The sequence below is a fragment of the Aulonocara sp. 'chitande type north' Nkhata Bay genome, linkage group LG6, assembly GCF_057382095.1.
Source record: "Aulonocara sp. 'chitande type north' Nkhata Bay isolate Kocher_YH1m ecotype deep benthic linkage group LG6, A_spYH_male_GT1.1, whole genome shotgun sequence".
NCBI lineage: Eukaryota > Metazoa > Chordata > Actinopteri > Cichliformes > Cichlidae > Aulonocara > Aulonocara sp. 'chitande type north' Nkhata Bay.
In genome coordinates this window covers 35,884,450-35,900,007 of record NC_141349.1, presented here as the reverse complement: position 1 = coordinate 35,900,007, position 15,558 = coordinate 35,884,450, and the positions used below count along the sequence as shown (strand labels likewise).

General features: G+C 41.0%; 2 protein-coding genes across 3 annotated transcripts in view; both read right to left on the bottom strand.

Moving 5' to 3' along the window:
- cnnm2b (cyclin and CBS domain divalent metal cation transport mediator 2b) overlaps nt 1–8,556 on the bottom strand; it is a 48,890-nt gene extending 40,334 nt beyond the window's left edge. For both annotated transcript variants that reach the window (XM_086296675.1, XM_086296676.1), the window contains exon 1: nt 6,898–8,556. In XM_086296675.1, coding sequence (XP_086152801.1) covers nt 6,898–8,383 — 1,486 coding nt within the window. In that variant the 5' untranslated portion in view covers nt 8,384–8,556. The remainder of the gene's footprint in view (nt 1–6,897) is intronic.
- A 714-nt stretch (nt 8,557–9,270) lies between these two features.
- On the bottom strand, nt 9,271–15,248 carry as3mt (arsenite methyltransferase). Its single transcript, XM_086296674.1, has 11 exons — nt 15,116–15,248; nt 14,740–14,788; nt 13,671–13,798; nt 13,441–13,591; nt 13,025–13,161; nt 12,865–12,934; nt 12,666–12,747; nt 12,457–12,588; nt 11,652–11,791; nt 11,443–11,565; nt 9,271–10,599 (listed from the first exon to the last, which is right to left on the bottom strand). Exons 1-11 carry the CDS (start codon nt 15,130–15,132, stop codon nt 10,492–10,494), a joined length of 1,137 nt encoding a protein of 378 aa, XP_086152800.1. The 5' UTR covers nt 15,133–15,248; the 3' UTR covers nt 9,271–10,491.
- Between the last annotated feature and the right edge of the window lie 310 nt (nt 15,249–15,558).

Below are 15,558 nucleotides of genomic sequence, written 5' to 3'. Positions count from 1 at the left end.
TGGTGCAGAGGGTGGTCAGGATTATCCATGATGGATAACAGTGACCTCCTCGCTACACCAGCTCCACAAGTTCCAATTTGCAGCCAGTAATAGAGCCGGCCTTACTAATCAGTTTGTTCTGTTGGTGTCACCACCTGATGATGATTTCCCAGCAAACCACAGCAAAGTCCACCGTGCTCACCACAATTAACTGATAAAAAAAAAATCACCTTTGTTTTGATTGACAGATTGAAGGCTCTCAGCTTCCTTAGGAACTAAAGTCTGCTCATTCCCTTTTAGTATATAGCCTCCAGTTCAGCCCAGGTACTTATACATCTGTACTACGTCAGTATCCTGTCCCATGATAGACACAGGTCATGAAGCCATTCTCTTCCTTCTGAAGTCAATAACCATCTTTCTGGTCTTATTCACATTAAGAAGCAGACAGTTCCTTCCAGACAGTTACACAAAAATCATCAACTAGTTCTTTGCCCTCCTCCTTCTGCCACATAAACATCCAACAACTACAGAACTGTTACAGCATCTCTATATCTGCCATGAACTGCAGGTGTACAATGTGAACAGCAATGGAGACAGGACAGAGACCTTTCTGCACAGCTGCTTTAGTACACATCGACAAATCAGACAGAGCACCGCTCAGTCTCACATACTGTGACCTGTCTGCCAGGTGGCCAGTAATCCATGAGATGGTGGATGCATTTACTCACACGTAGCTTCTCTTCTCGTATCATCCAGTTCTGCATCTCTGCACTCCATTGTACATATATACACAAAGTACTTTCTAGTGAATGCTTTCTAGTTCTGTTCTTTCTACAGCATTTCCATCCTCAGCTTTTTTCAGTAAGGAGTCTTAATGCCATTGTTTACCATTTTTAAAAAATGTTTTTCCAGCACCTGAAAGCATATGATCTGCGCAAATTGCTGGTGAACACAATGTGGAATTAAGGGAGAGGATCTGTTCCACAATAGTTCAGAATGTGTTAATGTAACACACTCAAGTCTGTTAGGGTCTGTTGGGATATGACAGACAATAATTTCCTCACTGGACAGTCTGCGCTAGGATCTGTGCAGATGTCCGAATCCCTGTCTGGTTTTTTGTGTGTCTTATCTAAGCCATCAACTGTTATGCATGCACACCTTTAAGTAAGTATAATAGGATAAGTATTATAAGTATAATAGGAATAGCTACTCAGCCATGGTGTCTCCAGCTGTCCATGTCTATGTCCACAACTTGGTATAATCAAGGCTTTAAGCAGTACAGTATACCAGCTCATATGACCACAGATCAGCCACAGATAGACATTTTTCTTTACATCAACTCTTTATTCAAGTCTGTGATCATTTTGAGACCATAAATGATATCCCTGAAAAGATGATGTGAGTACTTTTGCACTTTATTCATTAACCTCAAAGACAGCTTATCATGTAAAACATGTAAGTATATACATGTAAGATTTCAGTGGGCCTGGTCAGTCTCTCTCACATTAGATAATCATGCTGGTTACCTCAACACATGAAGATTACCAATGCTTTTTCAGGTGTTGTCAGCACGTGGCCTTTAAAGGGTAGTTATTAAATAATTCTCCATAATGTAGTACTGTGCTTACTATATATAAACTCTACTTTCTCAAAAACTCAAACAATTTTCTGGTATTCCCAAATGATTAAGTTAATAAATGACTTGTCTGGTTCAATCAGCAACAATAAGTGAACTAACCGCATGAATTAACGGCAACTAGTGAACTAGAAAAATCCTTTGTCAGGTGTTGTCTTAATACAAAGAAAAGCAATGAAAATTTCATCGTGACGGATTACATAATGCGCTTTCAACAGGCTTCTCCAAAACTACGCCCAGAGCCAGAAAATCTGGCGGCAGTGAGTTATTCATCGCTTTTAGTAAACGGGCTAAAACACGCATTAACAACTTGTGTGGGCCTTTAAACTGAGTCACAGACAAGAAGTTACCAAACAACAGGTTACTACAACAGAGGTTTTCTGGCTTCTTTCTCAAAGACCTCCTAAAAGGGCTGCAGAAACAGAGGAATATGTTTACAAGTGAATCATTTTTGTTCTTATAAACCATGCAGACAGGTGCCTGAACAAATAAGCAGAAATCACAAGTGATATGATTATAAAAAGATAAGTGTTTAAATAATAAATAAATGCAGAGTGTTGGGTTTTTTTTAAATGATATTACATTCCACTCGAGAGAAAATCTGCAGCCGATGCCGTCTTCTGTAATACCAAGTATAGTGAAATGCAGACAACCTTTGATTCGAGGTAATTAGTTCTGATAAAGTGAGCGGCTGGCAGAAGAAGTCACGCTGAGTTCAAAGGGGTGTCCCTCATCAGGAAACATTAAGTGTTCTTACCAACATGATGTCATTTAATCCCAACACTTGATGCAGCGTTAAAAACCGAGGGTTACCAGGCAAACAATCCATCACGCTTTTTAGACATTTGCTATGACATGCTCCACACAAACCCCCAGAAAGAATAAAAACATTAAAAAAACGCAACACACACAAACTGCTGTCAGTATTTCAACAAGGCCCAAAAGAGAAAAAATGAGTTTCACTTTAAGACAAAGTCCTAAGCAAAGAGCCTGCAAGGCTGCTGAATCTGAATTAAGCATAGATTGGCCTATATTGCAGCAATTAGGGAACTAGTTCAAGTTGTGCCAGTTCTCATGTAGGTTCTTTTACACTGGGGACTTTTACTCTAAAATAGTGAAGAATACAGTGCAGTCTGGGCTAGGAAACAGTGGTTGAATTGAAAAGACCACGGTGGAATGAACTTTTCATTTAACATCAGAAAAGGTTTGCAGATGAGTGCTGTGCTTTGAAAGAAGAATGTGGCATAATAGCTTGTAGGCATGACTAAACAGTATGCACGTGAAATAACATATTTATCACCAGCACGCAGGAGAATAACCGCATCAATCACACACGCGATTTGAAAATAGGAGATAAGATAAACTGACTCTAAGTGCCCGTGCATCTGATGCTGCACGAGTGGCCCGGCTTCCCCAGAATCAGAAAGCAGAGTGGTGTAGAGGAACATGTGTGCAACCTGATTTGAGCTCTCATGCCTACGGTAAATCCATTCCTCCTCTCAAAAAGCTTGGAACACTGTATGTGAAGGGGTGACTAACTTGCACTTTCAGGAATATCGCACATAACTGGAAGCCAGAAGGGCAGCTAAATTCCTGTTTTTGCCCCAGCTACTTGGTTTTGTCCCAAAAGGCACTCACTGACCCACTCATTAACGGGTAAAGCTGCAGCTTGACAAGAAACCCCCAGATGACAGTAATTGTTGCAGTCGCAGATGGAGAGCAATTAATGAAGGGTCAGAAGTTTCCAGAAGTGTGTCTGCCTGCATTAAACACCTCCTGTATGAATCTCACTGTAACCCTTGACCTAGGACCTCGATGGAGCTGGGTAAAACATAAGCAGGGGCACGTTGATTATGGTGGCTTCTCTATATTTCAAGTAAAATGAGCACTTCTGAGAATCTTTTTAAACCTTAACAAAGAGTAGAATCAGCATCACGGTGAATTATGTAATGCTGCACAGTCTGAAATCCTCTCTTACAAATCCACAACTGTGAAGAGGAACCAACTTATGAAAAAAGTTCTGATCCGATGCTCTAACACAGTCTCTACCGTGAGCAGCATGTTTTGGGACTGTTTCTTTTTTTTTTTGTAACCGACTCCAAACGACTATGCAGCTCCGCAAGCGGCATCAAATTAATTAACAATGACTTACAATACAAAGCACTTTGAACTGAGTGTGTGCTGTGAACAGAGCCAGATTGACGGGAAACTTTGACCCCGCAGGCCTCCCCACAGCAGTTGCTTATGACTTGCCTCCCTTGAATTCCCCTCTGGTGCACTGCCAGCAGCACAGACGCTATACCCTCCAGAGCTGAGTGTTTATGATTAAGTATGCAGGTGTAATGATGCGAAAACTTAATGTATGCGTCTTTTAGTGGGAGCATGTGAACAGAATTCACAAATTGCAACTAACTACTGCAAACAGATACACCCGGTTACCCATTTACAAACATATCTGAGATGAATGGAGCTGAATTATTTAAAGCATCATTATGCAACAAGACACTCTCTCTGCTAACGGGCAAAATACTTCTACAGAGAAAAACTTCACATTATTTTATTAATTGTCTCTTTTTAAGTATTTCAAACCAAAGTATGTCACGGCTGCTTAGGCAGCAGCTTTTATTTAAACATAAACTCAGTGTTAGGTATGTAGCAAGTGTTTGGATGCTGAGGACGGAACATGAACCGATGCCCCGGGATATTTAATGAGGTGCATGCAGATGTTTTAAACTCCGACCACATCTGCAGCTTGTGCACAAACTGAGGAATGACTCTAAAGCAAACTAAGCACGAGTGGAACAGTGGTGCAGTGGTTATGAATATCGCCTCATAGCAAAAGGGCCCTGGATTTGAGACTGTCAGCTGCCTGGCATCTTTATTTGTTTGGTATGTGGATGTTGTCCCTGCGCCTGTGTGGGATCGCTCCATTCTCATTAGGCTAATTAGTGATTCTAAATTGCCTGGAAGCATAAGCGGCTGTCCTTTTCTCTCTGTGATAGATGGGTGACCAGTCAAGGTTGTACCCCACCTCTTATCCTATGACAGTTGGGATAAGCTCCAGGCTAGCATGGCCCTGAACTGGATAAGGAGTTAAGAAAGTGGATAGATAGAAAAATATGCATCTAATTAAAAAGAGTAGAAAACGGTTTGTCTTAGTTTATTGTTTTTTTGTCGAAACAAATTGTGCAGGAGTGTAATTATTAATTACTAAATCTCCATCAGAGCAAGGCACATTTTCCTTCCTTAAGAAGAAAATGTAAAAGTAAATATGTAAGAAAAATTGTGTATGTTTCTGTTTTGTGTCCTGTGTACTGTTTGTTTGTATATGTGTCTTTTTGGCTGCTGTTACAACCAAATTTCCCCTTGTGGGACAATTAAAGGATTATTCTATTTTATTCTAAAATGTTGCTACCTTACAAAAATAAAAACTTCACACAAGTTTCTGTGTCACTGAAATATGGTGACTAATGAATCAACAACCCAATTATTTTCTTTTCACTAGCAGGGACCACATCCTCGGTAACGATGGGCGATGAGGGATGAGGAAGTGTGACTGGTGCTGCGGTTTGGGGAAGGCCTCGAAGGGGACTGGCGACGGCTCTCGGGCCGGGCAGATCCCCATGTACTAACGAGAACTGAATGAAGGAAAGGAAGAGAGGAGAAGAGGAGAAGAGAGGGAAAAATGAGGGGGAAGGGTGGGGCGTGAAAATGAGAACAGCAGGTATTGGAGGAGGGGGGCTTTTATAGGCTGAGGCCGGAGGGGGCGTGAAGGTAGGAGTGTTCCCACTCCTGAAATTCAGATGATATCTCCACCAAAACAGTTCCCAGTTAATGTTCTGCAATATTACTTATCAATGAAGTGACTTGTGGATTCAGTGCCATTGTGTAGCACACACACACACACACACACACACACACACACACACACACACACACACACAGGAACACAAGTAAACACAAACATTCAAATATTCACTAAATGGTTGTAACACACAAAATCTTAGTCATCAGATGTCTACTACAATCACAACAGAGATATGTAATAATAAAAAGAAATTGCAAACATTTGCTGATCTTAGTATTCTGATAAAATAACAGGATGGTGAACTTTCTCTGTTGACTCAGAAAACTGGTGCATGTCTGTGACTAGTCAGCTGTAATGAAAATAAATAAACAAACACCCCCCTCCCCAAATAGTATATTATGTAATGCTAATTTGGCAGAGGAACTACACCTAATTTCTGGTAATGGAGCTCGCTGATTTGTTCTGTTTTTCCTCCCAATTAATCCTCTTAAAGTGAAGCGAATATTCTAATAAGCGCACAACAGTCATGTTTTTTCCCCCTAGTTTTAAGAGTTCATAAATCAGCTGCTGACAGGTGTGTCTGTATATGCATCAGTCCAGTCCAGCACCAAATCTACAAACCCTTTCCAGGAATAACTTAGTCAGAAGCAACAACAGTGAGGGGGTTGGCTATGCAAAACATCAGATAAACCGTGGGTGAGGTAAACATCTTTCTCAAACACCATGCGCATACAAATACACACAGCACACGGGGGGCTTGAGGGTGTTAGAGGTTGTTATTCATTATCCACACGACTGCATTCCAGGATTGGACAAAAAAAGAGTTATCGCCACCATCACTCTGAAGCAAGCGCATGAGAGGCAGACAGGGATTTAAGCAGGTTCTCAAACAAGATGCCCCCACCTGATAACCTCAGTGCTGCTGTTGCACTATTCCCACATGTCCTAATGCATTTACAAATGAGAGAGAGCAAGAGATGAAAGGAATGGGAAAGTGTGAAAAGGGTTGAATAGGAGGAGGGCAAGGCATGAGGAGGAAAAGCAGGAGGAGAGAGAGAGAGTGTGAACATTAACACTTAATGGAAGTGATGGAGAATGATAAGGACACCTGCTTCTCCACTTTACAGGAAGTGACCTGTGAAGATGTGGCATCTACACCTGTGGCAGATTCAGTGTTGTCTGAGGGGGAAAGAACCTTTGCTGCTACCTCCCTCATCTCTTTTTCCTTCAGTACAAGAAATTATTGAGGAATTCCTCTTCCTTCTTTTTATTGCTCAATATCTGATTTTAGACATTTGACCTATAGATACACCACATGCACTCAGTGACTCCTTGCATCATAAACGATTACATTACTCATGTATCTACCTTGCCTTATCCAACAAAGAGAGTGGTCATGTGAAAGACCTGCCTAGAACAGACATCAACCTTTAACACATTCCAGGTGTCAAAGGTTGTTGCAAAACTCTCTTACCTTTTTTAAACTCCTCCAGCATTGCGTCAAGCTTGGTGTCATTGAACACAAAATGCAACGGGTGGCTGTAAAACTTTGTGATGGTTTTGAGCGGAGTGCAATCATCCGGGTCCACGAAGGCCAGGTCCTTGACCAAGAGCAGATCCACTATATTGGACCTCTCGCCCTCGAAAACGGGGATGCGCGTGTAGCCGCTCTTCATTATCTCGGACATGGTATTGAAGTCCAGCGTTGCATCCCCAGGAATCATGAAGCAATCCCTCAGCGGCGTCATCACGTCCTCTACAGTCTTAGTCCTGAGCTCCAGCGCGCCCTGGATGATGTTCAGCTCCTCTTTCACCAGATCGTTGTAGGGGTCCGTGACGCGCAGCATCTCCAGAAGCTTCTCTCTGTTGTACACGGTTCCTATCTCCTGTCCGAGCAGGTAGTCCAGCAGCTTACTGACTGGGTAGGACGCAGGGAAGGTAAGCAGCATGAAGAACTTGGTGAGGAATATGGTGTTGGCTCCCACAGCGAGGCCGTGCCTGGAGCAGATGGCCTGTGGCACAATTTCCCCAAAAATGACTATACCGATGGTGGACATGACAACAGCAATCAAGCCCGAACCGGCGATATCATCCAGCAAGATGGTTAGCGTGGTGTTCACTAACACGTTCCCGAGCAGAAGAGAGCATAGCAAATAATTCCCTTGGCTCCTGACCGGCTCTATTTTTTTGGCGTAATTCTTCTCCCTTTCCGTGCCGCAGTTCTGCACTATCTGGAGTTCCATGGGGTCCAGAGCCATGAGCCCCAGGTTCAGCCCGCTGAACATACCGGACAGGCAAAGCAACATGGAGATGAAGATGACCTGGAGCCAGAAAGGCAGCAGAAACTTTTTCTCCTCCACCACTATCACTTTGGTGTCATCCCCATCGTGGTAGATCCAGGTGTTCTCCGTCCGCGGGTCGTGCATCCCGGCCACGGCTGGTGTCGAGGTGGCGATGCAAAGGTAATACGTTTTACTCCTCTCCGTCTTTCGCAAAGGTTTGACCTCAATTTCAACTATACCGGATGTCTTTCGATTCAGGATGATGTAGGGCAATATCATTATATCCGAAGTCCTAAAACCACAGGGGTGCAAGCCGGACGAGTCCTCCTGGCTCTGGTTATCCCCCGAGGAGCTGTCAATGCTCCCAATCACCCGGCTCCGCTCATGTTCCGTGAAAGCAATTTTGGACCAGGTCTCGTTGTTGATGTTCTGCCCGTACACTCTTAATTTTACCCGAGAGCGCTCACTCACCCGCAGGTAGCCCTTATCCATGAAGGAAATGTCGTCCGTGTCCTCCAGTCGGAGCCCTATGATGACGGTCTCCTCGGACCCTTCCTTGCCACTTGTCGGGGTGACACAGCAGCCAGTGACAGTTAAGAAAATCATCGCCAAAGCTCGGACCCGGTTAAGTGACGCCATTTTTGCAGCGGTGGGTGCTTGGGATAACGGTTCTGCCATATTGATAACAACTGGCAACCAACCTCCTGAATGAAAAGGGCTTTTAAAAATCAGAGCCAGTCGGAGTCCGCCTTCATCTCCGCCCAGGGTTGCCGTGACTTGTGCATCGGGACCTGCTCGTTCCCACTATGTGTCCGACACTGATGACTCGCGAGCGCAGGCTTACGGGCCAACTCGTGCCTCCCCTGGTGTCCCCGATACAGGCGACGGCGACGACCAATCGGGAGGTTCCGCTGGCCGGGAGGCGGGGCGTCCGCAGCCTCCTTGACGAATCAAATTCCAAAACAAGTGCACCTCATGTTAGGAGACAGATAGGACTTTACTCGTGACTTCTTAAAACATATCATGCTAGAAAAGACAACCACAATACCCGGTCTAAATGTTTAAAAAAGGCACGTGCAAAGATTAAAGGTTAACTAAAATAAATACTACAACATGTTTTATCTATATAGACTATCAAAGGTTGGGACATGTTAATTTGTTTTCCTCCTATCGCATTGCATCATACTGCATGCTGAAACTCCGAAGCACTATCTATATCATGTCTCATTTTAATGACAGGTATTACAGTGGACAGTAATATGTTCTTAGACTGACTAACTTGAAGAGGTTAAAGTTGTCAAAACCATTAAACACATATACATATACGTCATTGAGATGTGTAATACAAAAAACAATTTCTTTAATACAATTATCTCTTATTAGACTATTTATCTTTTCCCCCTTTAAACTTAAAATGAAACTAAAGTGAGAGATCCTGACCACCATGTCTTGAACTGGTCCCCTTAACCAAAGCTTTTCCCAAATACAAATGTGCATTTGTACCTTTAGAAATAATGCACTACATCATAGGAGCAAAGATGAAAATAGAAGAGTCATTTCATTAATTAATATTTATTGTGTTTTATCAGAAATAACACATAACCATCACAATAATGAGAAATAATTTGTACACTTTTGTTGAAGCATATCTTAAAGCCAGTCTGCAAAACAATTAAGCACCGATTTACTAAAACACAGGTTTTAAGGGAAGTAAAAAGTATTGTGTGAATAAACAATGTCAGTTTTATGGGTAAAAAAATAATTAGACTAAGCAGGCATATGACAAAATGAGGCACAAATGAAGAAGTTGCTCTTCTTAATACTGCTCATGGTTGTTAAAAGGTTTTAAATTTGTTGCATTTTTATTTTATCTTACTAAAGTTTTCCTTTTATCTATACAATATAATTATGTTAATGAATTGTTACCATATTTAATCCTTTCATAAAATATTAACTGGGAGCACTTGCAGAACCCTTAAATCCCTCAAAGTGATATTGTTATCTTGTTTGCGCAAGATAATTTATAGCCTAGGTACTCAACATGTGGCCTGTGGACCAGTGTCAGACTTCAAAAATGTTATGTGGCTTCTAATCACCCTTGATTCAACAACAGTTCAGTCAAAACCAATGGATAGTACCGCTGAAAACTAGAAGCAGGGAGCAGATCTCTTCAATTTTAACTATTTTCTTTGACATTATAGCAAAATAAACCACCCTAACCTTAATTTAAAAAATAGTTGGTACAATTTAACAACCACCTCACTCTGATAAGACAAACTAAAATTATTTGATGTGAGATTTCTTTTCCTTATGGTCCTAAATCATATGCTGGCTCCTTAAATTGGCTCATATGCACTTGAAGCAACTTCAAATACAAACACTTTGATTACACAATAAAACATTTTAAAGTCATCAGCAGAACTCATTTCTCTGCAGGCCATACACTTGTAGTCCTTCACATAGTCATTCAGTATGTGAAGCAAATGGTGGCTTTGTGTAATTGCAATGCAGGGTGTTCCAAAGTGAAACTAAAACTTGACCAGCTGAGATGTCTCCATTATACACTGGGTGGGTGAAGTTGTTTGAGCAACCAGTATCTATTAAATTATGATCTACCCACAAGGTGTTTATTGTTTATCGATGTAATGAAGTTGTGAGGTCATATATGAGGAACATGATTATGTTTAATTAAAATGAATTAATTAATACTCATGGAAGTTCACCAAACATGTAGACATTATTGGTAGGCAGGAAGCTGAGCCTGTTTCTTTGTGCTCTTCCCACCATCATTTGCAGCAGCCAGCAGACTGTGTGCTGCAGCATCCCCCAGTGGCTGATGCAGGGCCTTGCACACCCAACTTCAGGGCCAGCTCAAAAGGGTCCTCAATGCCAGCCTGTATGAATAATTCAGCCAAGCAGAAGCATTAAAAGAACAAGCACCCAGTTACAAGAATGTATCATGTAACATTTGTGTTTCATCCCAAATCACTGTAAGCAAGGTCACAAAATTGAAGAAGTGAATCCAGGTACTATTACGGTACATTATAACAGAACACCGGCTCCTCTACACAGAGTCTTGTTATGGCCCTGTGCTTCCTTTAACAGTTACTGGTTGTTCATTAAGTCACAATTTCAAAGCAGCTGTTCTTTCCATGAATAAGACCAAAGGCTTTTTTATTACTATTATCAGCACACTGCTGTAGTGATTACAGAAAACTCTTCCAGACGAGACTTCACACTGTCCAAACTGTTAATAATGAGGTGGATTTTGATAAGCCTTTACCATTTTAATTTACTTCTATTTCTCATATCAGAAGAGAAAAAAAAATCTTTAATGAGCGGTTAACAAGGTAGAGAACTCATTTTTAAAAAATTTTAAAGCGGTGCTGTTAGAGGTGTATGTGCATAAAATGATTGCAAGCCCTGATGAAATGGTATTCTATTAGCTGAGTGTAGAACATTCCTTCTTGTTCAAGGTTCCCCAGCATGACTCCACAGTCTGGTTATGAGTCCAAGACAGCTGCTTGACCTTGTGCTTGTGCATGTGTGTATGTATGTTTGAGCGGTACGTGAATGTCCAAGAATGTACAGCATGCAGAAGCACATGCATGTGTGTTTGTGAGCGCAGTTTGACAGAGGCGCTCTGCCCTCTGGGCGTGTCACACAAATTGATACCAGAAACATACTGACCCCTAATGTGTAAAAGAGACATCCAAGAATTTAAACACAACACTGACCTTAGGTTTGACTCCACAGGGCCCAGTGGGGCCCCCCAGTGGCTGGAAAGTAAAGTCCTCTGCAAATCTGGAATGTGTCAGTATGTTGGCCACCTCTCCATCCACCTCCACAACTTCATTGGCCTACAAAATACATCCAAATCTGAAATCATTTGCACAGTTTAAGCGAGTAGAAGGCTGATGTATATTCTAATTCAGAATATACAGACCATGAAGGTGTACTGACAGTCAAACTGGAAACTATCCTCTGCCCCTGTAATGCCACCATTATATATGACTTTGCAGTTCTTGGTGTTCCCCTTGGGGACCTTAAACAAGCGGTATGTGGCAGAAACAAACTTGAAGTCACCTGTATTAAACACACAAGATTGAAATTAAAAAAATTAATAAATTTCAGGTCATGCAAGAAGGTTAGCAGCTCTCAAAATGTAAAATAACTTGGAATCTTGTAATGTTACATTAGTTGTAACTGTAGCTACATAAATATAGGTTAGGAGAAAACCAGCAGTGACATAATAGTGCAAGCTAACTTAGTAATGTTTATTTGTAGGGTTAATCTATAAAATGTTCTTCTTTAAGAACTTGTGCAAAAGGATTCTCTGATAGCATCATTCATGTCGATTGTGCCTGTATGTACAACTGACATGAATGTCACTGGATATTTACTCTTTTCCAGAGCTCTGTAAACTCCAAAGATGGCTGTGTGGGAAAATCCCAGTAGATCATCAATTTCTGAAATAATCATACCAGCTTATCTGGCACTAACAACCACGCCACATTCAAAGTTACCTAAATCACCCCCCCCCCCCATTCTGATGCTCGGTCTGAACTTCAGCAGGTCATCATGACCATGTCGACATGCCTATGCGCACCGAGCTGCAGTCATGTGATTTACTGACTAGATATTTGCATTAAAAAGCAGCTGAACAGATGTACCTAACAAAGTGGCTGTTGAGTGTAATTCTGTATCAAGCAAATAATGCAAAAGTCAAGCAAGTAAAAAAGCTGTCAAACCAAGAATGTCCTGCAGTTCCTTGTTGTCAACAGTGATGACACTGGCCGTAACCAGCCGTGGGGGGCTGAAGCCCACTTTTTCAGCCAATTGTAGGAGATCCTTCCAGCAGAGTGCTCCAGCAAGGCACTCACCTGCAAAGATAAAACAGACTTTGATATTCTGGTGGGTGCTTGTCAATTTATGGCAGTAGAATATTAATTAGACGCACCCCATAACACTTTGTGATTTTTAATTTCCTCTGTTAGTCTTCCATTGCTGTAAATGTCACTGAAGTACAGCTCACCACCATCCTAATGAGGAAAAATGAGAAAGTGTATGTAAATGTGTAAATATTTGCTTAGCTTTGCTCTCATAGTTTTATGATTGAAGATTTAATAACAATATTTAAAAAATGAGAAGCAGCGTACCTTAAGTACTTTGTAAGCTTCAGTCAGTACCAGCCTCTTGTCTGGAGAAAGATTCACCACACAGTTGGAGCTAAGCAAAAGCAGAAGATGTTCAAAACTGTTATTCTATGATTATATATTGTTAAACTGCACACAAAAAAGGATTAGTAAGACACCTTACATAATTACATCAAACGAGTCATTTTCCAGACCTGCCTCGGTCAAGGCTTCGATGTAGCCTTGGACAAAATTTATATTTGGCTTCTTGTAGCCAAACTCTTTCATATGATGGTCCACATAGGTCCTGGCCAACTCGAGCTGGAATTTAAAAAGGAAAAAAAAAAAAGGTATTTATCAGAATTTATCAGTATCACTCAATAAGTCCAAAACTTTTTGGTTGTATTTAAGGCATGCATGCATACAGAACAGAGTTTTGTCTTTACAAATTAAGAAGTTGAAAAATCTTCACTTAGAAGATTTTAACAGCCTTAAATAGAGTTTTGGAGATATTCTGAGTTCAATTCAGTATCATTTAACCATCAGCTAGGATGCACCGATTAATCATAAGGCCAATGCAGCGATACGGATGTTCAATACCTGGCCATCAGTCATGTCAATACCAGTGACATGTCCCTTCTCACCCACAAGCTGACTCAACATATAGCAGTCCCTCCCACTTCCACTGCCCAAATCTAGTATCCTGCAGCCCTCTAAGCATTCTGGCACAACCAAACCACAGCCATAGTACCTGTGGGAGACAAAAACATATCAGGTTCACTGATTTTGAAGTGTGACTAGAAGAACAGAGAGGTCAGCAACCCACTAACCTAGCAGTGATTTCAGGGTGTACTTTCTTCAGTGCCTGGCGAATGAAGTCAGGGGTGGGCTGGACTGGAGCCACACAGGCATTGGTCTTTAGGTCTGAGGTTTTCTTCAGCCTCTTGCCATAATAATCCTTTTTTGACAAAAGAAATCTTGGTAACAGTAGCTCCTCATTATGAAGCAGACTATTTATTTATAAATAAACAGTTTGTTTGCGCCCGTTGTCTCAGCAACATAAATAAAATCCTTTGGGACCCATCTCACCATGATGATGCACTGTTTGAACATCTACCTTCAGGCAGACGTTTCAGAGCCATAAAGACATAATAGACTAAGGAGCTTAGTCTGTTAAGCTTTTATCCCTCAGCCATCAACATGCTGAAGACTGCTAAATTACGGACAACCAGATTCAATACAACTTACATATACAATGTTTACATTGTTACAGCATGATCTCATGTTTACATGTTTACAATTGTAGTTACCCTTGGTATTTAAGCTAACACCAGCAAACGGGAAGAAGCACAATATGGAAACGATTGTGTGTGTGTGTGTGTGTGTGTGTGTGTGTGTGTGTGTGTGTGTATATATTTAAAAAAAAAAATGTTTATATATATATATATATATATATATATATATATATATATATATATATATACACACACACACACACACACACACACACACACACACACACACACATGGATATATAGATAGATAGGTATATATACACTAATTTCTATTCTTCTTTTGCACTGAGGTAATTGCACCTCAATTTCCCTGTTTAATGTTTCATTGCTATAATGTCAATACAAATTGTGATTCTGATACTGTCTGACTCTGAGGCTGCATTGGAAACTGACCATACAAGCAATGGAACAAAACTGCTGGACAGACACCTTAATGAGCACAACTACGGCTAACATGTGTTTATTTTTAAATGACAGATGATCTGTACAAACAGATCATTTACTCATCAGGGGCCAGATCTGTTTTAACAGTTACATAAATACTGAAAATAGGCTAACAACACTCTGTCATGAGCAGTCCCACTACCGACTGGTGTTATTTTACCTTCACATCCACGTGAATCGTGCTATCAGAGAATCCCTTTGGACACGTACTTTAAAAAAAGAAAAGAAAAAAGAAAACATGAGTTACAGATTAGCCCTCCAAATACACGTCAGTAAGTTAGCCTACGCCAAGTCACTGCTAGTTCTCTGCTGACTTAAACTGATGTAGCTTTAGTTACAAGTAAGGTCACATTACAAGATCACAAGTTATTTTAGTCTTTAACTTGACACTTTATGACTATTGTTTCTTTAAAATAACCGTGTACGTATCATAACAACATTAAAGGTGAAGGTTCAACCTGACACACGTCACTCGCTGAATTTAGAACAGCTGCAGCTTGAAATTGGACAATGCACAAGGATTAGGCTGTTTTTACCTCTTTCCATGGTCCATGGTTACATTACGTTCGCTTCCCAAGTAAAGGAAAATCTCAGTGTGCTGTCAAGTTTCCTTACTTTGAACGAACATTGTGCGTTTCACTTCCTGTTTTACCAGCGCGCCCTCTACTTGCCTCACTGCCTAACATAACAGCAACAATGTGACAGCATTTCACATTGTTGCTGTATTAATTCAATGCATTTGATTTGATTTAATAGAAACAAGGCTATCGATTTCATGGGGATTTCCAAGAGGAAGCATGGGACACTCCCACCAATCATTCAGCTCAATAATAATAGATAAATAATTAAAACTAGGAGTTACAGAATATAATAATATTATACTATATTATAATGTTGCCTTCTTGTTAAATGGTAAGGTGCCTTCCATATGTGGTCAGTGACGGTTTATCAGTTTACAATAAAAACAGCTGTCCACCTG